Consider the following 25,841-nt stretch of genomic DNA (forward strand, 5'->3'; position numbering starts at 1 on the left):
ATTAAAATGGAATCAAGTGTAAAAAAGTCATACTGGTTTATTTTTTAAACAATTCTGATTTGACCTTGATTTAATAAGTTTACTAAACAATTCAATGTTGCTAGCAAAACTTTCAAAATGATTTACCCACAGAAGTCATCATTGAAGTCTACAGGAATTATTATTAATAAATCATTTGGAAAGCTTATTAAATTGAGTAATTTTCTTGAAATTCAATCAATATGTGTTGAAGAAACAGCAATAACATAGTAAATACTTGACCTTTAACGAATTAATGGATGTTGACACTATTGTTATGAAAAGAACTGCTAATGGACCCAAATTCAATTAAGATTACGTATATGAAACAGATTATATAGATTTGGCCACTGTAATATATTGCTAAATACACAAGTAACATGTATTGTAACATACATATTATTACTGTATTTACTGGATTGTGTATATTTTACACAGGCACAGTCTGTTCTATATATGTCTGGTGTGGCCCATTAAACCCAGTTCCCCTTTATGCAGGAGTTCTTGGAGGGTTTTCAGGAGGTACAGGATCCCTGGATATCTAACATGCTGAATTTCCTATCCTACCCTTCGATGTTTAACATTATTTCATTGTCAGGGGAGTCTGGGTATTATTGTAGTTTATATTCCCCCATGATGTTTTAGAATCCTGCCACTTTGCTCCACATATTACCAAAACACCTATTTAAATGAATGCTGCCTCCACTGAGATTACTCCCCCAACAAGTACCTCTTCATACATGCCATTTCCTGTGCCATTTTTTTTTTTTTTTAATAATGTTTATCTTTATACAGTCCAACACAGGTTTTGCTGATACGTCCGTATTTTATTAAATGTTTTTTACATGAACATGGTCATAAATATTTGAATTCTAAAACAAAACTGAGATACACATTGTTTACACAGTCTCTGAAGGAGATAATGTCTATGGGTTTCAGTACAATTAAACTAATTATATTGCTGTTTGTGATTCCTGAAATATGATACTTGTTAATGTTGGTATTTTTATTCTGTTGATTTCATTTAGTCACCGTCAATAATTAATCCAATTATAGATTGAGTGTTATTTAAAAAAAATTCAAAAGCAATATAAACCTGATTAATTGCCTATCTATATAACTACTTGTTAATGGCCATTATTACCTAGTTTAATTTTAAACACAGACGATTTTATCAATATTGTTTTAGAAGCTCATTTATATAATGTAATCGTAAGCCTAAAGCCAATTCTATAGAATCGTATGCAATAAAGTCTTACGACATGGCCGCCTTTAATGTTAATTTAGTTTCATTCCAATGTGCATGTTCCTAACTCAGAATTCAAGCATTCACTCTGGTCTGTATGTCTACCACTGAAATGTAGTCTGTATTTTCAGTATAACAAGAGCAAACATGCATTCGTGGTGTACATTTGGGGGACAACTAAGAGTAGGTTGTAAAATGTTAGAATGTCTGAGAGATTCCATTTTATCTTAGTCACATGATTATAATTTACAAGACCCACTCACAGTCTAAAACACAACAGTCATGGTGCACTTCATCAAAATGTATTGACCTCAAGCCGCACTGCACTCAATGGACTAGTTCAAAACGAAAATCTGCTTTTTATTCAATTCAAGCATAATATTATACATATATTCAGATATGGTTAATGGTTTATTCCAAACTCATATAGGAATATATTTAATCTACTCATTCATTTAATCTGTCTGCCTGACTGTCTATCATTAATTATCATGCTTTCTGAATTGTATTAAAGACACGGAGGCTCCTATTATCCTATGCTTCTCTTTCCTTAATTTTCCCTTAGCAGCGAAGAGAGAAATGATTGTTAAAGAGAAAATTAGCATATCATTAACATATATACATATTCGACAGTGCTACTAATAGGAACCACCCCCCTTTTCAGTATAGGTGTAGCACTCTCTTCCTCTTCCTCTTTCTTCGCTGCTCCCTCAGACCAGCTAAGTACATTTTACTCGCTTGCTTGTTGTAGATTTTGTCACTTGGAATTAGTTTCTATCCCCTTTTGCTAATAAGGGTTTGTTGCTGTTCTTTTCCTACATTTGTAGATTTGCCCCCGACCTATCATACCTGATGCAATGGCAAAAACCCCTGAAGTTGACCCGCAAATTGTGCAGTTTCTGACCAAGACTGGTCGCAACTGTCAGGACAAGTTCCTTGACACTCTGGGCCCGGTCACCAAGCTGTACGAATTGCTTGAAACAGCTCAGTCGGGCGAGACACAACTGGATTTTGAGGTGGTGTTAGGATGGCTCCAACGCCTAGTATGCATGATTGGCAACGCCAACACGGCAATGTCTACTGAGCGCAGGAAGGCCATCCTGCTAAAGATTGCGAGCATGGCCCCCAATGAACCCGGTGCCTCTGTGAAAGGCTTACTGTTTGGAGAGTCCTTCATGAAGGACCTGGGCTCCTATGTCAAGACCTTTACGGCTTTGGACAAAGCCCAATCTTGCATGAAACGGGTGTTCAGCCCAAAGGTTTTTGGTGGGGCCAGTAGAGGTAGGAGCCGTCTACCCAGGCGCGAACCCCCGGGGTTTTTCCAGACCGGGAAGAGGCTCCTTCAACCCCCAGAGGCCGAATCAGGGACGGTCCTACACCCCATTCTTCCCTTCATGAGGAAGGCCTTGGCATACCCACTGCAGTCGAGAAACACCCACAGGAAAACGCCCTTATGGTGAGTACCCTTTTCCCCCTATTTTTCCCATATAAATGTGGGGGGCAGACTGGCCCTGTTCTATCGGGCTTGGGCTATGATCACATCCGACAGTTGGGTGTTACAGACGGTAGAGGGTTACCACCTAGAACTGACGGCCTTTCCCATTCAGGGCACTCCCCCGAGGGCAATCCACATGCCAAACTCACACCTCGACCTCATCTCTGCAGAGATCAGAGAATTACAGACCAAGAAGGCCATAGAGGAAATCCCTCTATATACTCCAGGTTTCGTGAGCAACCTGTTTACATGTGCTACATGTCTACCTAAAATAACTCTTCATATAATTATTAAAACAGTATTTACTTTACCTCTTCCAATCTCCATCTTTCGAATAGTCTATTGTATTTTCCTGGTCGCCCAGCAAACCTGTAAGACATACATTTTAAAGGATTTTTGTTGTCTTCTGGAATCACTAAAATGTTTTAACAACTATATTGTTTAAATGTAAAGACAATCGCCTTTACAGGATCAGCTTTTAGTCTCATGCCTAAATAACTATACCATTCACTGTATATGCTGAAAATTCCTCTGCTGTGAAACCCAATGTTCCATACAACTCACAGTTTAAACAATGAAATAATAAATGTAGCACAAATCCCGTACCTGCCAAGAAAGAAAGCAATGTAAAATATTGAACTGTTCAAGTTGACAAACTGAAAGAGGAACATTTTCAAAGCAAAACTGTTCTCCCATTCCGAGTCGGTTCTTGGATGCTCTGAGCAAATAAAGAATAGATAAAAACACAAATTACATACAATTAAATTTAAATTGCCATTTATTATCCAATTCAATTTTAAACCCTGGTATTTAACCCCTTAAGGACCAAACTTCTGGAATAAAAGGGAATCATGACGTGTCAGACATGTCATGTGTCCTTAAGGGGTTAAAGCTATGCCCTAACATATAGCATTTCCATCAAGATTTATCTAAGGGTAATTGCTATTTGAAAAACAACAAGCAAAAACAAGTACGTAACAGAAATCACAATATGACATGTACAATATGACATCACAATATAAGCATGTACTATTAAAATAGATTAGCAATTGATTTATGTCTTTTAAAAAAAAAATCTTTATTTTCAGAAGTGACAAAAAAATCTAAAAAGCAAAAAGGTTAAGTAAAAAAAGTAAATTCTCATAGTATTAACCCTTCTTTCTTGCATGTATGTGAATACCAGGGGTATGCTTTTGACACTACCGATATTGTGGATTACATCTCCCCTGAGGCTTTGCAAGATGGCTGTAAGAGCATTATACGAGATGTAGTCCACAATATCTGCGGTGCAGAAGGTTGCTCCCCTACAAGGAGGATCATGGAGTTGAAAAACTGGTTAATCTGGACAATGGTAATGCATGTTTACCATTTTAAAGAAGTGAAACTAACGAGAATGGCACATAAATGAGAAGTAAAGCGGCTGGCAAACAGCTTTTTAATATATAGAATGTCTTTGGATGCCAGGTGCTTTTATATCATGCTGCCAGGTATAAATGGCAGGAGAGTTACACAAATGTTAGTGATATACCTACCTAAGTTAGTTAGAAGATAGGCAACCTTTTCATATACCTAGAAAGTAAACAGAAATATTGTTTATGGGTTTTACAACTGAAGGCAATATTGCAAAGCATGCTGCATTAGGAGCTATACCGGTAAAGTAGATAATACCATTCGTTTCTACAGTGATTACCCTGCTTGGATGAAAATATGACCAAAACATTTGGCCCACCTATTCTGCCTTTACGTCAGATAGATTTAGTATTTTTTATATGGGATAGCTTCATAATCATACTCAAGCATTGATGATTTATTTTGTTTTGGAACTTTGTTACCCTTCATAACTTCCTTGATAATAGTGGTCCCGAGCCTAGTTGTCCAGGAATACCAGCTCTATCTAGCTATCAACTGTGAAATTCTACTGTCTTGCTAGCCATTTAATTACTCTAGAAAGAGGTGCATTTGCAGTAAATCCAGGTATAACTGATATCATTGGATCATTGGGAAAGTTATATATCCTGTATAACAGAAAATTTATTCACTATAACAGGATTATTCACAAGACTTTCCCTGCTTACCCTCTCTCTTTTCTGACTTCTGCCACTTTGCTGTAATAATAATAACTAGTGTTAATATCCTGGACTGCTTAATGCAAAAGGAAAGTGTATTTTCTTGTGTAACTTTGTGTCAGGACTTAAAGAAATGTTTTCATTGGAAGAACCCTAGAGTTGAAATAATCTTAATGATTGTGCCATTGAAAGAATGTAGGCAATGAAAATCATAATTTTTAGATCAAATGTGGTCAATCCTCCACTAGGGAAATTATCCCCATTGGTTAATTGAAGCTTGAATTCACTTTTAACTAATGAGGATCCACAGAAAGTTCCTTCCAATGGTTTCATGGAGCTTTTAGAAGACAAAAGTTTCACCCATCGTGGAAACCTGGCCAACATTCTATGAGTGATGTTAATAGGAATAGCTAGGACAAGTACACAAATTTGGCATTTCAAATCAGAGTGGTCCAATGGGAGGAGGTGGGATCAGAGAAGGGACATGTTGTGTCATCACCAATCACAAGCACGATCCCCTCAAAGTAAACAAACCAATTCAATGCTCTTCCAGAGCATCCCAGGCACAGAGCTCTGCTAAAAATCTCACACATGGGAATAAAGTCCTGTGTTTGTTTTGCACAGTGCAACCACTTGTTGGTGTCTTGTCTTTGGCATCTCAATGTGGTAAAACAGAGGACAAAAGGGCCATGAAAGGGTATTTTACATGCATTTGGAGGCTGCTTGTGGCACTGTATGTGTATAGAAGATGTTGTTTGTGGTATGTTTAAATATGTCTTTTTTTGTATTGTGTTTGTAGTGTATGTGTTGCTTGGGACTGTAGTGAATGTGTGTCTGGAGACTGTAGAGAGAGTAGTGTGTGTATGTGCAGGGGCTTCAATGTGGCGATAGGGGATGTAGTGTGTGTGTGTATAAGGGATGTAATGTATTTCTACAAGCTATAGTGCTTTTGTTCCAGTTGACCTTAGCCCCTGGCCATCGCGGCTCAGTGGGCATTTGACCAGTTTGTCCGATGACCAGTCCAGACCGGCTAGGAAAAAAATATAATATATACTGCTCTTTATGTTTTTGATTTGATTCGACATTGTAAGATTTTCACTATGAAAACAGAATGAGAAATATGATGACTTACAACATTGAGGGACATGATAATCATGAAGTTGATGCAAACCCCTGTGCCAGATGTTGCAAATTGCCAATATTTCTTGATAAAATTCCACTTAAAAGATGCAAATTGTTCCATGGCAACCAAGCGATAAACGACCACTGCAAAGACTGCAGTCAGCACAAGGGATATCTAAATGTGAACAGATGAGATTTCCAAACAACATATCAGCAATATTCCAAAACACCTGGTATGCATTTATAACCAATAGCTTAAAGTTTAAAGGGTGATTTTCCATCTGTTTCTGTAATGCATTTCTAGATAATTCACTATAAATACTGATTTTCCACAAAAATACAATAAATTCTCTGAATATTACTCCTTTGTAGATTTTACAGGGTCCTGGTTTACCACCTCTCATTTTCATAGAAACTAGTTTGATCTTGTACTCTTATATGACTTGACCCATTGTGCCATTTGGTGGTGTACCATAACTACTACAGTGATTGTGGTGGAAAAAATGCAAAATGCTAAAATTCCATGGGTGCCACCCCCTAATTATGTATCAAACAGTTTGGGAAAAGTGCAAAGCCCTCCCAGCACTTCCCATCTGCTGTGGTTTATTTAACCCTTTCCTCACGATTGTCCCACCTGGTGGGACATATGAGTAGCATACAATTTTGACGATCGTATGGCTCACCCAGAGGGACATAACGTTATTGGATAAAGGCGACTTGAAAAAAAAACGCACCCACGAAGTGATTTCTATACATAAATTTGGCAAATTTGGTGAACGACACTGTTTACAGCCCTGTGCTCTCATTATTGCCCAAACATGTAAATATGAAGTAACATTAATGTGATAAAACATTATATTTATTTTAGTAAACATAGTTTTTTTTTATAATGTAACTCAATTCAATTAATTTATTAAGCTGTGTAAAATAATCTTTCGTTCACTAGACATATAGGAAACTGTTACTACCATATTATGGGATACAATGTTTATAATCAATGTGTACTAAACGCACTAATGCCCTTCCTGTGATGTCCTTTGGAGATGTAGGTGAAGCTGATCCTGTAAAGCTCTATAACTTTTTTTGGTTTATGCAATTATTACGGACAATGCTTCCGGCATGCATATCAAAACCAGCAGTTTGCCGGTAAATAATCGCAGAGTGGTAGGTCATTCTTGAGAACAAAACAATACTGTCTCACCCTTTGTGATACCGGAGATGATCAAAATCAATTCACTCTGGTACCATTATGTATAAAATCATTTCAGATATCAATTACGTGCATATACTTTATACAACTGGGGAGTGGCATTATTAGGTGTTGTTAAACTTTGTGCTCGGGGAGTCACAATTTTCTCTTTCAGTGTCTGAAAGTGAGACTGTTTATCTTCTATTCTCTGTCATTTCTTATTTCATTGAAATTCCAACTCAATCCAAAGATACCATAATGCAAAGCATTAAAAATCTGTATGATTTTAGACCTTACCATGAAGAATATTCCTGATACAGACACCATCAGACGACTCAACTTGTCACTGAATGGCTGAAAAGGTTCCGGTTTGCCAGTAATAGGGTTTACCCGTTCCAGTTTAGAATATTTTGCTTCAAACTGTGGACGTAACTCTTCCTGCGAAGACAAACACATATCTTTTCAGAACTTGCCCATTTACATTACAATGCTGCATGGATCCTGAGTTTAAAGTGACACGAAAGCTTTAAGTTCTGTTTATATAAATTTGTACAATAAAGGAGTTCCTATAAAGCCATAGGAACATGTTTGTTTTATTTCTATTCTACCTGGGATTCTAAGTTCTGTAGCAGTCTTGCAGCAAATCAAACGTTTTTTCTAATCTCTACATTGTCTGGTCACTCAATTCTAGCTGTATTCTAATTAGATGTCAAATCTAAGTATGGCTAACATTTAAAATGCCCCAAATCCGGTTTGTTTTTAATCTGTCTTCTTCTATAGCTCTCTCTACCCTGACGTTAATCAGGATTGACTTCACTAATAACTATCTACGAGTACCACAACTTCAGTTATTGCAAGCTTGCTCATATAGTGCCAAACTTGTTACATTTTCCTGTTTATGGAAAGGAATCCTAATGGTGTTAAGCACTGTGTCCACCAGTTTCATTATACCCAATGATAATAACATTATGTTGCCTCGAAATTGATCCATTATCAAATGCAATTAATCCATTACCAAAATACATCTTTTTGACAGGTATGTATAAATTTGCACTTTGTATTTGAGGATCGATTATTAATAAACTGGATCGTTATGAGGAGGATTTTCAAGTTTTTTACAATGTTTTCCCTGATGCCTGCAAGACACATGCATACGCGCTTTGAAGATTTAAGTTTAAAACCTCTTCAGGTATTGATCTAGACTTCTAAACACAACGGGTCTAATGCATAAAAAATAAAAATAACAAATCAATTTAATAAACACATATTGGGTCTGGAGCAATCATAAAATCACAAAAAATATTCTCTACACTCACGTGCAGTGAATGGCCCAGAAATGAAATGAGACTGAGTCTGCTTAAGTCAGCGAGAAATAATGCTAATTCCCTTGTTCTCTCGTACCTATGTGTGTCAGGTGTCAAAAGGATAATTCAAAATAAATGACCAGAGATGCCATGTACCCTGCAATAACCATAAGAATGCTATATTTTGAGGGTTTACTAAATGGGTTCTAATGATGATACCTCTTCATCTTCCCAGTCAATGAGATCCCAATCGTATGTGAGCACAGCTCGTCTTCGCTTCCAGAACTCAAGGAAGACAGTGGCTGAAACAAAAACAATGAATATTTGTGAACCTTTTTATTTCAGCATTGCTGGTGTATAAGTGCACATGTACAAAAAAATATATAAATTGTAAAAGCATCACTTTTTAAATGCATGAAAAATGGTCCTTAGTATAACTGCTGATAAAAAGCACAATCTTATGGGAGAATATAAATTTTCTATCATGGCTGACTACATGGTCGAATCGGGGCCTGGTGGTCAAATTTAGAACCTTTTGATCAGGAAGTAAAGCTACATCATATTGATATTTTACTTTGAATTAAATATTGGGATTGACTTTCCGTAGGTATAGGCGTTGTGGCAAAGCCAACCTTGCCACTATGAACTGGAGAAGCCTGGTTGCCCGCCTGCTGCCTTTAGATTATGGACCGGCAGCTAAAGGGTTAATTTTGCTGTGCAGAAGGATTTATTTTTCCCTTTCTGCACAGAATCTACCGAACAAACAGCCGTTTACCAACCTCCCCAGAGCCGTGGGAAGCCGTCCGGCGCCGTTAATTGACCACCCAGAAGCTGGAGTGAGCCTCCAATTTACCTCCCTGAAGCTGCGGTTAACCGCAGCTTAATTGAATGTTACTGGGTGGCCGCTGTTACACTTAGCGGCCGCTAGTGGCTGTGTTCTGGAGCTCCCCGGGCAGCCAGCGCTTTTCTGCCCGGCTTTCATGCACCAAAATCGGACAGTTTTACGTGCAGGCACCGCTGAACCTCCAGCCCCTGGTTCTAATTCGTATGGATTTGGTGAATGCAGGGAAATTCGGTATTTTATGTTTTATGTGAATGTTTTAACCCAGATAGCAATGCCATGGAGCCTGTTCGTATAATTAAATACTTTAGCTCCATGGCAATTAAACTGTATTCGGGTGGTCTGGGTGCCATTCACCTAATAATGTGCACCCAGACCTGAGCTATCTGGGGATATGTTACATGTCTGTGTTTTATGTATAAAATGTGTCTTTATGTTTTTTAAAGTGATAGTCTGTTTCTGTGTCACCACGTGTATAATGGAGTCTTGCCTTTGTCCTGGGAGATAATTGAATTACTTCATTAATTATCTCCAGGACAGAGAGGAGGAAACCAGGATGCATTGTGGGAAAGTATTGTGGCTGTGTGTACGAAAGTGATACATGTCTGTCTGCTGTTTCAGTTTTCCATTTGGTCCCTTAGGGGAGTGTCCACCAGGTGGGAGACCTGCATAAATACTGGGCAGGTAGCCCTCAGTAAAACAGATTCTGCTTGACCCTCAAACCGATGTGTCGTCTCGTTTTTGGGGGAATTGGATTGTATGCTGACTGCCAGGAGTGTAAGCGGATTGTATGCTTTTCCTGTTCGGCTGATTCCAGGGTTCGTGTGTTTGCAGTTCGGGAGTTTCCAGAATTCGTACAGTTTGCAGATCGGGAGATTGGTGCTTGCAGTAGCTGCTGGTCTAGGAAAAAGGGGATTATCGCCTAAACGATTTTTATCCCCTTTTGAGCAAAACGGTCCGTTACAGGCATTATTACCCAACATTTTAGTAACATCAGAATGATGTTTTGTAAAGTAATATATGGATCCGGGTAGGAAACCTTTTGCACTCCATATATTGAGGACTACATCTCCCCTGATGCTTTGTCAGCATTATCAATATAAGAGCATTATGAGATATGTAGTGCCAAAGGTTGCCTACCCCTGATATAGATAATGGATGCATAAATACACAAAAACATATTGAAATAAAACAATATCTTTAATGTTCCTGTAGCTGCCTAACTCGTAGAGACTGTCTGTAACTATAGACAGTACCCTTAAAGAGCAGGGAGTGTCTCATTCTGCTCTGTTGTGTCTAAACGTATCCTCTAAACGCAAGCCCAGCCAGCTTTAGGGGATACATAGTTTATCCCCAGCCACAGTTTCCCTCATCACACATTATGAGCAGATCTCAATAAACTGATGGCAGCCAGACCTAATTTGCTCTGCGTTTATATTCAGTCTGGATTTTCAACATGGTGTATTTTACATTAAAGGGTTTTAGAGTTAGCATGTGTTTGGTGTTAAGATGAGTTGCGAGGTTATTCATCAAACACCATTTTATTTTACCAGATGGACAAAATCCAGTGAAAATGACTGAGTATTGTCCATATTTGAAGCAACTACCTGGATGCATTCTGTGTCCGGATAAAAAATATAGGATTTGGAAGATTTACAAACCACCGATTTTAAAGTAGTGACTTAATGTATCCAGCATGATGCACATCATAAATTATCATTCACTTGCTTTTGTGCATAAGGATGCCCCCCCCCCCCCTATTTATATCATTAACTAGCCCCCAACCACTGGCCATGAATCGGGGCAGGGGGTGGACAGTAATCTGTTCACCCTCCATCAAATCTGCAGAATTACAGGGTTGTTTACTAGTGTTAGAATTCAAAACAAATTCAAATATAAGACCAAAATGTTTCAATTTGTACTATTTTGACCGGAATTTTGAAATTCGCTCTGAATTTACTTTGAATTTTCACTTTATTGAATAACCCTGTCAGAAAAAAATTTAAATCTGCTTTATCACATTGATAAAATTCAGACCAGAAGGGCCTTTGTAAGAGATGTGACCGAGAAAGTTGAGAAAGCACTTGCCATCACTGCACATTCCACTGATCCTCACTGCAAGACACATGAAAGCCCCAAAGGACTCTCGGACTGTGAGAAACAAGATGTTTGGTCTGATGATATAAAGATTGAACTGCTTGGCTTTAATTAAAAGTGTGTTTGGAGAAAACCAGTTACCGCTCATCACCTGCACAATACCATCCAAGTGGTGATGCATGGAGGTAGTAGCATCATGTTTTGGGGGTGTTTTTCAGTGTCAGGGACTGGGAGACTGGCCATGGTTGAGTGGATGTGACACTGTTGTTATGGCCAAAAGGTGTTTCAGCTAATTACTGAGATAAGGATCTGAATACTTCTATCCAGGTCATATTTATTTTTTCTCTGCTTAGTATGTTTACAATGGTGTCAAAAATCTAGTTTATTCTTTGTCTCTAATGAGTTGATGTGAAACCATTAAGTTAAACAATGTTAGCATAAGGCTGACACAATGAAAATAACGAATACTTTCTAAATGCACTGAATAAGGCATACCTGTCATCAAGATACACATGGACTGTATTTCCCATGATTCTTTGCAAGGTGAAACCTTACCCTAACCCTAAATTCCAAAATAAAGCTATTCACCTCCTAACCTTAAATCTAAGTAACCCTAAGAATTACTAGACTGTTTCCCATATGTTAAACTCAGGTATTGGTGATTGTCCGCTAACCTGGTTTTGATCGTAAGTATCGGATCGCTCGCAATATGTGTCCATTTCTGACAGCGACTCCCTCTCTCTCCCAGTCACGTGTGGTGTTCCCCAAGGTTCCATTCTTGGTCCCCTTCTATTTACATTGTTTATAAATGATCTGCCTAATGACTGCAAATCCTCAAATGTACACATGTAAGCAGATGACACGGTAATCTATGTGAGCAAATCCGATCTACCGCAGCTTGAGGCTGTGCTCCAAGACCAGTTCACAGAGAGAAAAGTGGATCGCAAAAAACAAACTCTTCCTAAACACTGACAAAACAATGTCACAATGAACTGTCACAATGATCTTTGGAACAGTACCTAAATTACACAAATTACACAATTCCCACCTATCCATCAAAACAAATTCAAATGGCACACTGACCGCAGTCCACTCTTTCAAATACCTGGGTATGTTGTTAGACCCCAATCTATCTTTTGGCCTCCACAGAATGCTCTCCCCGGCTGTTGTTAGAGCTGATTTGTTTTGTGAGATTTGGCACTTATAAAGTATTGCTGCACACTTTGAGGAATGCTGGACTATTCTTTATTAAGATCGACCTTTGCATGTTGGCATTTCTAAATTGATTTGCTCACGTCTTAAGGTGGTTTATGCTATGTTTAACATATTCATATGTGGATGTTCCCTTTTTGATGCAAATCTGAAGTTACTGCTGGGACCAGAATGCGGATTGGGTTCTTCAGCTAATCCTGATTTCCTATAGAGACTCTATTTATATCTCAGAAAACCTTGCTTATGGATGTGTAGTTCATCATTCACCTTTAATTTAATTTAATTAAAGACAGTAAGGCATGCACTATGCAAGCTAATAGATGATGCAGTGATATTTGATTCACTTACCACACGTTTAATTCACATGTTTCACTATTACAGTTTCATATGTTAATTGTGCTTTACTGGTCATGTAAAGCTTTAACCCCTTAAGGACCGGACTGTTTTTTGCGATGTTGTACATTTGCGGCCAGGCATCTTTTTACACTTTTGTGGTGTTTGTGTTTAGCTGTAATTTTCCGCTCTCTCATTTACTGTTCCCATACAAATTATATATATTTTTTTCAGGACAAAAGGGACTTTCTTTACATACCATTATTTATATAATATCATGTAATTTAATTTAAACAAAAAATGAAAAAATATGATGAAAAATTGAAAAAAATACATGTTTTTTGACTTTTATGTGAAAAATCTTTTACTCATCTACAAAAGCGAATGAAAAAAACTGCGAAATAGATTCAAAATGTTGTCCTGAGTTTAAAAATACCCAGTGTTTACATGCTTTTTGCTATTTTTTTGCATGTTATAGGGCTATAAGTACAAGTAGGATATTGCAGTTTCAAAACATACATTTTTAAAATGTATCAATAGTGACATTGTAACACTATTATCTGTCATAAATCTCTGAATACCACCCCAAATGTACATATTTTTTTTAAAGTAGACAACCCAAGGTATTCAATATGGGGTATGTCCAGACTTTTTTAGTAGCCACTTAGTCGCAAACACTGGCCAAAGTTAGCGTTCATATTTCTTTGTGTGTGAAAAAAGTAAAAAAACTAAATTGAACGCTAATTTTGGCCTGTGTTTGTGACTAAGTGGTTACTAAAAAAGACTGGACATACACCATTTGCAATACATTAGGTTGTCTTCTTTTGCAAATGGTATGCCATCATGGGGGTAATTCTCATTCCTTGGCTACCATACGCTCTCAAAGGCAACGTAACCAACCTGGCCATTTTCAATGTAAAAATATTTGACCCTGTAACTTTCAAAAACGCTATAAAACCTGTACATCGGGGGTACTGTTATACTCAGGAGACTTTGCTGAACACAAATATTAGTGTTTCAAAACTGGAAAATGTATCACAACAATTATATCATCAGTAAAAGTACTGTTTGTGTGTGAAAAATAAAAAAAAAGTCACTTTCACTGACAATATCATCGCTGTGATACGATTTACTGTTTTGAATCACTAACATTTGTGTTCAGCGAAGTCTCCCGAGTAAAACAGTACCCCCCATGTACAGGTTTTAGGGTGTCGTAGAACGTTACAGGGTAAAATACAGTGATAGCAAATTCAATTCTCTGGACTTTCGGCCTGGGTTGGCAGGCAGGTCCCTTAAATTGCAATCAATAAAATTACTTAATTATGTAAAAATATTACATAAATACACACGTAGAATTTAAATATATATGCATATTTATATATTTGAAGTCTACGTGTATATTTATATAATTATTTAAGTAATTTTGTATATGGACATATGTATAGTTCGTATTCTTTTTATTTATTTATATATACATAGATATACATACAATTTCATTCTAAGTGTATTTTGATATAAATATATATATATATATATATATATATATCAATATCAAAATATAGTTAGAATAAAATTTCATATAGATATATAATTTTTTTAATTTTTATTATTATTTTTACATTTTTTTATTTAATTTAAATTACTTATTATTTGTATTTTATAATAATAATATATATATATACAATATATATAGTTATTATATATATTATATATATATACACGTGTGTAATTTAATTCTAAGTGTATTTTTATATTAATATATGTACATATTAATAGAAAAATACACTTAGTATGACATTATATATGATATATAGACATATAATATATGTCTATATATCATATATATATACACACATATATAATTATTATTTTTATTTATTAACTGTAACCTTTATATTTTTTCTTTGAGTTTTACACTAGCAGGGAGGCTGCCTGTCAGCACAGACAGTCCCCCTGCAGGCAGACACATGGACACCTATTGTGACCATGTGGTCGCTCTGTTGAGCAATCACATGGCCACAGGGGTCCTAATCTGCCATGGGGAGACTGTCTGGGCTGCAGGCAGTCTCCCCACACCGGGACCAACGCCGATCGCCGCCGGAGGAACGACGGCGATCGGGTAAGTAACTAAGACCATTAGGACGGTTCAGGACCGTCAGCGGTCGGCAAGGCAAAAATGCAGATGACGGTCCTGAACCGTCCTCGGTCCTTAAGGGGTTAAGACATCCCATTACAGTTAAGAATATTCCGTTGAAAAACTTGTTTGGCCAGTTAGAACCCTTTTGGAACGTCAAGTTATGTGATTAGCAGACACAAAGAGAGCTTCTTGCATCAGAAGGATGCTAAAGAATGCTTGACATTTGCATGTAGCAGAATACCATTTTCTGGTAGCTACAAGGTAGAGGGTGTAAATATCTTAAATTAGTCTCTATTTTCATGAAATATGTTACAATAATTTATGTCTATATATTATGATAAATGTACTTTATCAGTATTTTAAATCACTGGTTTACTCTGGCCTGCCAATACACATAATAACACACGTAATAAAAGCATGGTCTATAGAGCTTAGTGTTTAATCTCAGTTTGTGATAAAGTGACTTGCTCAAGGTCAAGGAGCTGACTCTGGGAAACGAAACTCGGATTCCTTGCTTTTACACGCAGAGCTATTTCCTCCACTTGTAAGAGGATAGGTGGTAATTTATTAACATTATATATTATACGTAGGTAACAGGCTTTTGAACAAAACAAAACAAAACATAAAAGGATTGCCTTGTAGAGTGTCAAAAGGGCAACTACCATTACCCAGAGAGGTTTATTCACTAAACACTAACTTAGTCATTTTAAATCCAAATTGCAAAAGCCAAGTTGTGGCCTATATTTTGCAGTTTTATTTTCATTTTACTACATTTCGTAATTTGGTGAATAAACAGAAAAAACGTTAAAAGCACAGCTGATTCCTATTAATTATAGGAATGTAGGAAATAAACAGAGATCATAATCTGTTTAGATATCACAATCTGTTTATAGAACTTGAAATCGATCCTCTATGGTGGTATGGAACCAAAGGTCTGTTCAGGGTCCTTAAACCTGTAAATAAAAGTTCCCCATAACATATAATCACTTCTAAAGCAATGAATATATAATTATTCATAGAGATAAATTATATAGTTATAGCATACATCCTCACACTGTATGTATGCCAACTGGGACTGGGTGGGCAGTTCTTGTGGGTGACATCATCAGCGACACAACGTTCATTACTGGCAGCGCCCATTATGAGATTTCCAGCCCATGAAGGGGTAGATCTGCCCACAGAAGTGTATGTCAACCCATACCAGGACAACCGACAGCCTCCGAGTATAGTGATCCTGGGGATAATTACTTGATGGCCCCCGTTGCAGGACACCAGAGAACCACATTTGGATGTTGGGACAGGTGCCTAAAATAGAGACTGTTGTGCTGAAAATGGGACAGTTGGAAGGCCTGTTATAAAGGTCAATTAATTGATAAATACTGGGGTTGGGAAAAATGTTAGCTTGATTTATCTAAATACCTATGCAGAATGTAAAGATGCCATTTTATGGTCAATGAAAAAATTGCACAAAATTCACATTATGAAACAGTGCACAAACATAAATATAGTTTACATTTTACGTGGCTACTTAAAATCACCTATCCCAGCAAACTGGATTTCTGTGTCTGTGCTGTTCCTTAATCTGTATTCTGTATAAATGTTACTACAGCTGCTGAGAAATGCATGTTTCGGGTGTGCCCCGAATTCCGTTTGTCTTTCAATGAAAAAATTGTAGGCCAAAATATTCAATTTGAAAACATACTCCAGTTTAAAATAGAGATATCTTCCAATTTTTATTTTTTTTTTGGTATTAAAGGAACTTGCTGATTACTGGGGGAAGCATGACCGCTGCCCACAGGATAGGTTATTGGGGAGGACAGAAAGTAATGAAAGGGTCAGCAAGGCAAATGTTTTGCCAAACAGTGCAGGACAGTTGAGTGTAGAGTAACTATGATTTCCACCCACCCCTCTGTTTGCATAGGTGCTTTGATATTATGTGTTTTTTTTGTTTGTGTTGTCAGGATCGGTGCTAGGATTTTTAGTTACACAGGCGAAGAGGCATTTTGGTGCCCCCCACCCTCGTTTAAAATAAGGTTCATACAAACACAGAAATAATCATACAGAGACATACAGACACAGACAGAGACATACATGCATATAAAGACATACATACAGAGGCATACTGTCATACAGACACATACATACATACATAGACATACAGAAACATACATACAGAGACATCCAGGCATACAGACACATACATACATACATAGACATACAGAAACATACATAGACATCCAGGCATACAGACACATACATACATACAGAGACATACAGGCATACAAAGACATACACGCATACAGAGACATACATATATACAGGTATACAGAGACATACAGGCATACAGACACATACGTACAAAGACATACAGGCATACAGATACATACATTTGTACATACAGAGACATACAGGCATACAGACACATACATTTGTACATACAGAGACATACAGGCATACAGAAACATACAGACACATACATTCTGTACAGACATACAGGCATACAGAGACATACAGGCATACAGAAACATACATACAAAGCCATACAGGCATACAGAGGCCTACATACATACATACATACATACAGAGACATACATACATACAGAGACATACACAATTACATACTTACATCAGTTCAATCTTGTCCCCTGGATGCATGCTGTCTGGCTCCTTGGAGTCCTGTCCTGCAGCCCAGCCCCATCACTGGCCGCCAGCCGCGCTGTGTGGTACACAGGGAGCAGGGATATGATGTCATTCATATCCTCGCCCCCTCCACACAGCCTGCGGCAGACACCAGGGTAGGTGCAGTGGCGTACACATGACCCATGGGGCCCCAGTGCGCAAATTGATCCGTGCTCCCCCCCCTCTCGCGCTTACTTTGCGCGGGCCGGGGCCGCAACACATGGCGGCGGGCACCTGGTCGCAGGGGTTGCAGGGCCGTGACCCCTGCGACCGCGGTATGTACGCCAGTGCATGCAGATGCACACACACTTAAAGGACCACTACAGACACCCAGATCACATCAGCTCAATGAAGTGGTCTGGGTGTCAGGTCCCTCTAGTTTTAACCCTGCAGCTGAAAACATAGCAGTTTCAGAGAAACTGCTATGTTTCACCGAGGGTTAATCCAGCCTCTAGTGGATGTCTCACTGACAGCCACTAGAGGAGCTTCCGCTATTCTAAAACACTGAACGTCCATAGGAAAGCATTGAGTATTGCTTTCCTATGGGCGGTTTGAATGCGTGCACGGCAAGGGCTTCGGAGCTGAGAGGCGGAGGAATCCCCAGCGCCAAGGGAGAAAGGTAAGTGCTGAAGACACACACACACTCTCACGAACAGATGCATACACACCAGCTAACGGACACACATTTACTGACAGACACACTCAGCGACAGACAGACATACACACTCACTGACAAACACACACTCACTAACAGACATCAAACAGACTCACTAATACACACACAAACACACTCAGTAAGAGACACACAGTAACACAATCACTGACACTCACTAGCAGACACACTCACTGACACACTAGCAGACACACACTGACACTCACTAGCAGACACACACACTCACACTCACTAGCAGACACACTCACTGACACTAGCAGACACACTCACTAGCAGACACACACACTGACACTCACTAGCAGACACACACACTGACACTCACTAGCAGACACACACACTGACACTCACTAGCAGACGCACACACACACTCACTAGCAGACACACTCACTGACACTCACTAGCAGACACACACAATGACACTCACTAGCAGACACACTCACTGACGCTCACTAGCAGACACACACACTGACGCTCACTAGCAGACACACACACTGACGCTCACTAGCAGTCACACACACTGACGCTCACTAGCAGTCACACACACTGACGCTCACTAGCAGACACACACACTGACGCTCACTAGCAGACACTCACTGACGCTCTCTAGCAGACACACTCACTGACGCTCACTAGCAGACACACTCACTGACACTCACTAGCAGACACACACACTGATGCTCACTAGCAGACACACACACTGATGCTCACTAGCAGACACACACACTGACGCTCACTAGCAGACACACACACTGACGCTCACTAGCAGACACACACACACACACACACTAACACATGTTTTTTTTTTTAATTTAATCCCCCAGCCTCCTTACCTTTTTGGAGTGCTGAAGGGATTCCCTGGGGTCCAGTGGTGCTGCTGGGCTCCTGGGCTCCTTGGCTGGCTGGCTGGCTGGCTCCCTTGGTGGCTGGCTGGCTCCCTGGCTACCTTGGTGGCTGGCTGGCTGGCTCCCTTGGTGGCTGGCTGGCTGGCTCCCGGGTGGGCGCGAGGGAGCACTCTCCCATGTGTGCTTCCTCTTCAGCTCCCTCGCGCACCGCGTAGGGATGCCGGCGCCGGAAGATGACGTCATCTTCCGGCTCCGGTATCAGTATACGGCGCGCGAGGGAGCTGAAGAGGAAGCACACATGGGAGAGTGCTCCCTCGCGCGCCCGCAGAACCGGACGCTCGGCCACGCTACAACAGGTCGTCGGTTGGAGGGGAGCGCAGTGCGCTTCCCTCCTTCCGGTCAGCCTGATTTTGCGCCCCCAGGGTCGGTGCGCCCTAAGGCGGCCGCCTGGGCCGCCTTATGGTAGCGCCGGCCCTGTGTGTTGTCTAAATCAGATTGTTGTCACAGCTTTGCGGATATCCGGATCAGCGTAAAAGAAGTAGTCGAAGTTTGTTGCATATTCCAAGGCTTGGGGAGACGTAGTCGGCTGAAGGCTGATGGTGAAAGGCAGGCTGCACAAGACACATGGGTTCAGGTTGATTTTTTTGTCCTTTTAGTAATCCCTGAAACAGCTGACAGGTGGTAATGGTGCTGGTTTGTGAATGTATTCCTAAATAATATATAGTGTAAATAGAATAGGATGGCGCAGAAGTATGGAGAAGAGAAATTAAATAGATAAATGCAGCAACCTACAAGGGGATCTGATACAATTCACCAAGTAAAACATAAACCATAAAAAGTAGGTGCGCAAAATACATATATCACTTCAACAAAAGAGTGTGCAAAACATGCAGATTTATCTTGCAATTAGCTGTAAAATCGCAGGTATATTCACATGTTGGGAAAACACCATATATCAAGTGATTGGTGGCAAAATCGTAGGTGTATATATATAATGGGAAAACACCATATATCAAGTGACTTGTGCAAGCAGGATACACACTGATCAAAGATAATACATAGTTAATACTTGCACAGGTCTGCTTAGATGGTCCGATCTGAAAATATAAAAAGACACAGACCTAGTGCAGTATTGTGGAACAGATAAAAACAGCTGTAAAGGAATATTCCAAACTCACAATTGTGGAGTGGTTGTAGTACCACTCCAGACTATCTGGCTCTGGGGTGATCAGTCCCCTGTGGTCGTAGGATCCGATAGGTAGATAACTGGGAACAATCACTCGGTAGCCGGTCCGGTCAGAAGTAAAAATCCATTTTATTGCAACATAAAAATGTGTAAAAAAATAACTTATAAAAAATATAAAATATAAAGTAAGTCTTTCTGTCGCTAGTGTGAGAGTTCAAAAGGTTCAGAGTTGCACTTTCCGAGTAAAACGAAAACGAAAGTAGTAGTTCTTTTACTCTGTCTCCCACGCTCCCAGCCAGCGAAGTTACTTCCGACTTCCGGTTTCCGGTATCACGCAACGCGTTTCGCCCCGCCTCTTGGGGCTTTCTCAAGCGTAAGATGTGAGTGGCTCCCAATGTCCTTTAAATAGTATCTACCCAATTAGCCCAATTGGCATCTTTGCAAGCCTCAAAACTTGAGCCTGTTATATCATACATATAGAGTGCAAGTGTATTTCAAAAAACCAACTACCAATGTATCTTTTAGTTTGGTTACAATTAGTTGTAGATACATACATATGCTAAAATGATATCTAAAAAATGTAGGAAAAAAATATATTAATACTTTAAAAAAAAATTTATACTACAAACATATATATATAAAAATAAAAACAACGATAATACTTGAAACAAAATCAGAATGGCTTAGCATAATGTCTAAGTACATTTTAAATGAATACATCTTATAGAGAAATTGGAATTTATACATGAGCATAGGTAGAATAAAGACAGCCTGAGATATATTAAGCTATCATCAATTATTCAAAGCCTAAGAAAAGGGGGATATCTACTAAACTCATACCCATCTAGACACATTATTATCTCTCTATTCAGAACTAAATAAATGCTAAATATTAGCCATACTGATCTTATGACCGGAATAACTGTCAGAGAGGGTTACACACTAGAGGAAAAAAGAGGGTTAAACACTAGAGGAAGTAAGAGAGTAAAACACTAGTGAAAGTTAGAGATAATTATACTGATCATCTGTCTCAAATATACTGATCCTATGTCCAAAATAACTGTCAGGGAAGGTTAAACCCTAGAGGGGGTTAGAAGGTTAAACTGTCAGAGAAGGTTAAACACTAGAGGGGGTTAGAAGGTTAAACACTAGAGGAAGTTAGAGGAAATTATACTGTACATATGTCCCAAATAACTGTCAGAGAAAGCTAAAGACAAGAGGAAATTAGAGGGTGAGACACTAGAGTTATCAGACAGAACTAAAAAGAGTCTGGACAAAATAGAAAGGGAAATCAAAGACACCAAATATAGGAAATATAAGAGAGATAAGAAGGATTATGAAGAAGGGAGGGTCAGAAATTTCCTAAGAGAGAGGACTAGCTCTGACGTAACCCCATAGAGGAATTATTATAGACGCCAGAACCGAGTAAAATTCATTACAGAAAAGTCCACCCAACCAAAGATAACCCCGTGGAGGGAAAGAGAGTCCAAACCCAATGAAAAAGAAAAGAAAGAGGATTGGGTACAAGTTGTCAAACGGGGAAGGAAAAATAGCTATATTGAACGCAATTATCAGACCACTAGAGATAATGCTAGACCTCAAAAAGAAAGGAGGGAATATATACCCCCCAGTAAAAATATCTTTCAAAACTATGCGTCTTCCAACAGGAATACTTATCAAAATCGATATTCAGTCTTGGATAGAGAGGAAGCACCTGATTTTTTAGACAGAACACCGATGAGGAGAGAGTTTCCAACAAAAAGAACCAGGACGGCAAGCCTAGAGGATGCAGAGGAGGGAAACAACAAAAAAGAAAAGAGGTACAACCGATAGCTCCGGTTGGCATTACCAATATCTCCACCTACACGTTGAGCGATAATGAGATCAAAGTGCTTAATAAGGGATTGAAGTTTGCTCCATCTAGAAAGTTTGACCCATTTACAGCACACATTGATGTGCTGAAATATGGTAGAAAACTATCTATCAAAAAATTCTTTCTCAACTCCCATAAAGAATATAATAATACTGAGAGGGAATACCTGTTCAAACACTCCAATTTACAAAATAGGTCCACCTTCTACCCGAGTTATCTTAAACAGGGTGCAATAGAAACCTTTGAGAGGGTGGTCTCACATGATCTAAAGAAGTTGCAAAAGAGACAACAAGAGCCGAACCTCACACATGATGAGAGACAGGCATTGAAAGGTCTCAGAGAAAATGAACACATCATCATCAAACCCGCAGATAAAGGCGGAAGTTTGGTGGTGATGGATACAACTAAATATGTGGCAGAGTGCAATAGGCAACTAGAGGATCGGGTAGTGTATGAGAGACTGAAGAAAGACCCATTAGGGGATATAAGAAAGTCTCTTGTAAAAATTCTAGACAAGGGTAAATTGGAAGGGATTCTCTCCAAAAAGGAATACGAATTTTTAAATATCAAATCCCCAAGAACCCCAGTCTTTTATATACTCCCGAAAATCCATAAAAATCTGGAAAAAACCCCGGGTAGGCCCATAGTGTCGGGCATTATGTCCATCTCCTATAACATCTCCAAGTACATAGACTCATTCTTACAATCTATTGTTCCTCTCACTAAATCATATTTGAAGGACACTATGGACGTACTCGATATGGTGAAGGATTTTGTATGGAAGGGGGAATATCTTCTGATTACGTGTGACGTGTCTTCACTGTACACCTGCATCCCACATGATAGGGGATGCGCAGCGGTAGAACACTTTTTGTTGAAAAATCATAATTTACCCCCTCACAGGTGAAGTTTCTTTTGGAGTGCATTCGGTGGTCCCTCCAGAACAATTATTTTTGGTTTGATTCTTCATTTTTTCTGCAGTTGCGTGGAACGGCGATGGGCAGCACGTATGCACCTAGCTATGCCAACCTATTCATGGCCCATTGGGAGGAAAGTTTCATCTATGGTGACCATGGCTGGGGTGCACACGTGCTTGCCTATCGCCGTTACATAGATGATATGTTCCTTATATGGAATGGCACTGAGGACACCTTTCTAGACTACTTGAGTTTCCTTAACCAAAATGACTGGGGAATTGAACTTACCCACAATATCAGTCCCTCAGCCATTGACTTTTTAGACCTGAATATCTACGTAGCGGGAGATACATTGAAGACTAAAACCTTCTTCAAGAAGGTGGATGCCAATGGTTATGTGGCATATAACAGTGGCCATTATTCACCCTGGCTCAATGGTATCCCGAAAGGGCAACTGTTGAGACTAAGGCGGAATTGTACAGAGGACAACATCTTCCAGACACAAGCTAAAGAGTTACTGAATAAGTTTAAAGAGAAGGAATATCCTGATGATATTCTAAACAAGACATGGCATGAGGTGGAAAAGCTAACACAGAGGGATGTTCTGGAAAAACCTGTAAATAGTGGAAAGGACCCCCCCTAAAGATCTAATGGTGTTTAATTTCAATTCGGAACATAAAGCAATAAAACGAGTGATTAACAAATCCTGGCATATCCTAAAAATGGATAAAGATCTTGGAGATATATTACCTGACAAACCAAATATCACCTTTAGGGGCGCACCGAGTTTCAAGACTTCATTGGTGAAAAGTTTCTTAAAAGAAAAAATTCCACCAATAACCAATAATGCATTTGGAGACCTAAAAGGTTTTTACAAATGTAGAACATGTCTGGGGTGCAGAGACACACGCCGGACTGATAAAGTAGTATACAAATTCCAGTCAACCAAAAATAAAAAGGAATATGATATAAGGGAGCATATTACATGCCGAAGTGCTAATGTAATATATCTTTTAGAATGTCCCTGTGGTCTCCAGTATATTGGGAGAACCACACGGCCTCTCTATGTGAGAATACGTAAACATGTATACAATATTCGGAAGGGGGTCACAAGCCACAGTGTCTCCAATCACTTTAAGGAGATGCACAACCAAGACCCTGTAGGCCTTTCGTTTATAGGGATTAAAAGAGTGTACAAAGATTGGAGAGGGGGTGATTTCATTAAGAAAATCGGGCAGGAGGAGATGAAATGGGCCTACTATATGGACACATTATCCCCTATGGGACTGAATATCGATTTTGACCTTTTTAATTTCCTCTAACCCCCTCTAGTGTCTCACCCTCTAATTTCCTCTTGTATTTAGCTTTCTCTGACAGTTATTTGGGACATATGTACAGTATAATTTCCTCTAACTTCCTCTAGTGTTTAACCTTCTAACCCCCTCTAGTGTTTAACCTTCTCTGACAGTTTAACCTTCTAACCCCCTCTAGGGTTTAACCTTCCCTGACAGTTATTTTGGACATAGGATCAGTATATTTGAGACAGATGATCAGTATAATTATCTCTAACTTTCACTAGTGTTTTACTCTCTTACTTCCTCTAGTGTTTAACCCTCTTTTTTCCTCTAGTGTGTAACCCTCTCTGACAGTTATTCCGGTCATAAGATCAGTATGGCTAATATTTAGCATTTATTTAGTTCTGAATAGAGAGATAATAATGTGTCTAGATGGGTATGAGTTTAGTAGATATCCCCCTTTTCTTAGGCTTTGAATAATTGATGATAGCTTAATATATCTCAGGCTGTCTTTATTCTACCTATGCTCATGTATAAATTCCAATTTCTCTATAAGATGTATTCATTTAAAATGTACTTAGACATTATGCTAAGCCATTCTGATTTTGTTTCAAGTATTATCGTTGTTTTTATTTTTATATATATATGTTTGTAGTATAAATTTTTTTTTAAAGTATTAATATATTTTTTCCTACATTTTTTAGATATCATTTTAGCATATGTATGTATCTACAACTAATTGTAACCAAACTAAAAGATACATTGGTAGTTGGTTTTTTGAAATACACTTGCACTCTATCTGTATGATATAACAGGCTCAAGTTTTGAGGCTTGCAAAGATGCCAATTGGGCTAATTGGGTAGATACTATTTAAAGGACATTGGGAGCCACTCACATCTTACGCTTGAGAAAGCCCCAAGAGGCGGGGCGAAACGCGTTGCGTGATACCGGAAACCGGAAGTCGGAAGTAACTTCGCTGGCTGGGAGCGTGGGAGACAGAGTAAAAGAACTACTACTTTCGTTTTCGTTTTACTCGGAAAGTGCAACTCTGAACCTTTTGAACTCTCACACTAGCGACAGAAAGACTTACTTTATATTTTATATTTTTTATAAGTTATTTTTTTACACATTTTTATGTTGCAATAAAATGGATTTTTACTTCTGACCGGACCGGCTACCGAGTGATTGTTCCCAGTTATCTACCTATCGGATCCTACGACCACAGGGGACTGATCACCCCAGAGCCAGATAGTCTGGAGTGGTACTACAACCACTCCACAATTGTGAGTTTGGAATATTCCTTTACAGCTGTTTTT

At 38.9% G+C, this 25,841-nt stretch overlaps 1 protein-coding gene across 2 annotated transcripts in view; it reads right to left on the minus strand.

Annotated features, from left to right (window-relative positions):
- The window catches only part of ANO3 (anoctamin 3), a 349,289-nt gene that overhangs the window by 10,943 nt on the left and 312,505 nt on the right, over positions 1 to 25,841 (minus strand). For both annotated transcript variants that reach the window (XM_063438288.1, XM_063438287.1), the window contains 6 exons: positions 8,660 to 8,742; positions 7,434 to 7,574; positions 5,958 to 6,122; positions 4,292 to 4,328; positions 3,366 to 3,477; positions 3,071 to 3,128 (listed from right to left, as the gene is read on the minus strand). In XM_063438288.1, coding sequence (XP_063294358.1) covers positions 3,071 to 3,128; positions 3,366 to 3,477; positions 4,292 to 4,328; positions 5,958 to 6,122; positions 7,434 to 7,574; positions 8,660 to 8,742 — 596 coding nt within the window. The remainder of the gene's footprint in view (positions 1 to 3,070; positions 3,129 to 3,365; positions 3,478 to 4,291; positions 4,329 to 5,957; positions 6,123 to 7,433; positions 7,575 to 8,659; positions 8,743 to 25,841) is intronic.

The sequence above is a fragment of the Pelobates fuscus genome, chromosome 12 (assembly GCF_036172605.1).
Source record: "Pelobates fuscus isolate aPelFus1 chromosome 12, aPelFus1.pri, whole genome shotgun sequence".
NCBI classification, from domain to species: domain Eukaryota; kingdom Metazoa; phylum Chordata; class Amphibia; order Anura; family Pelobatidae; genus Pelobates; species Pelobates fuscus.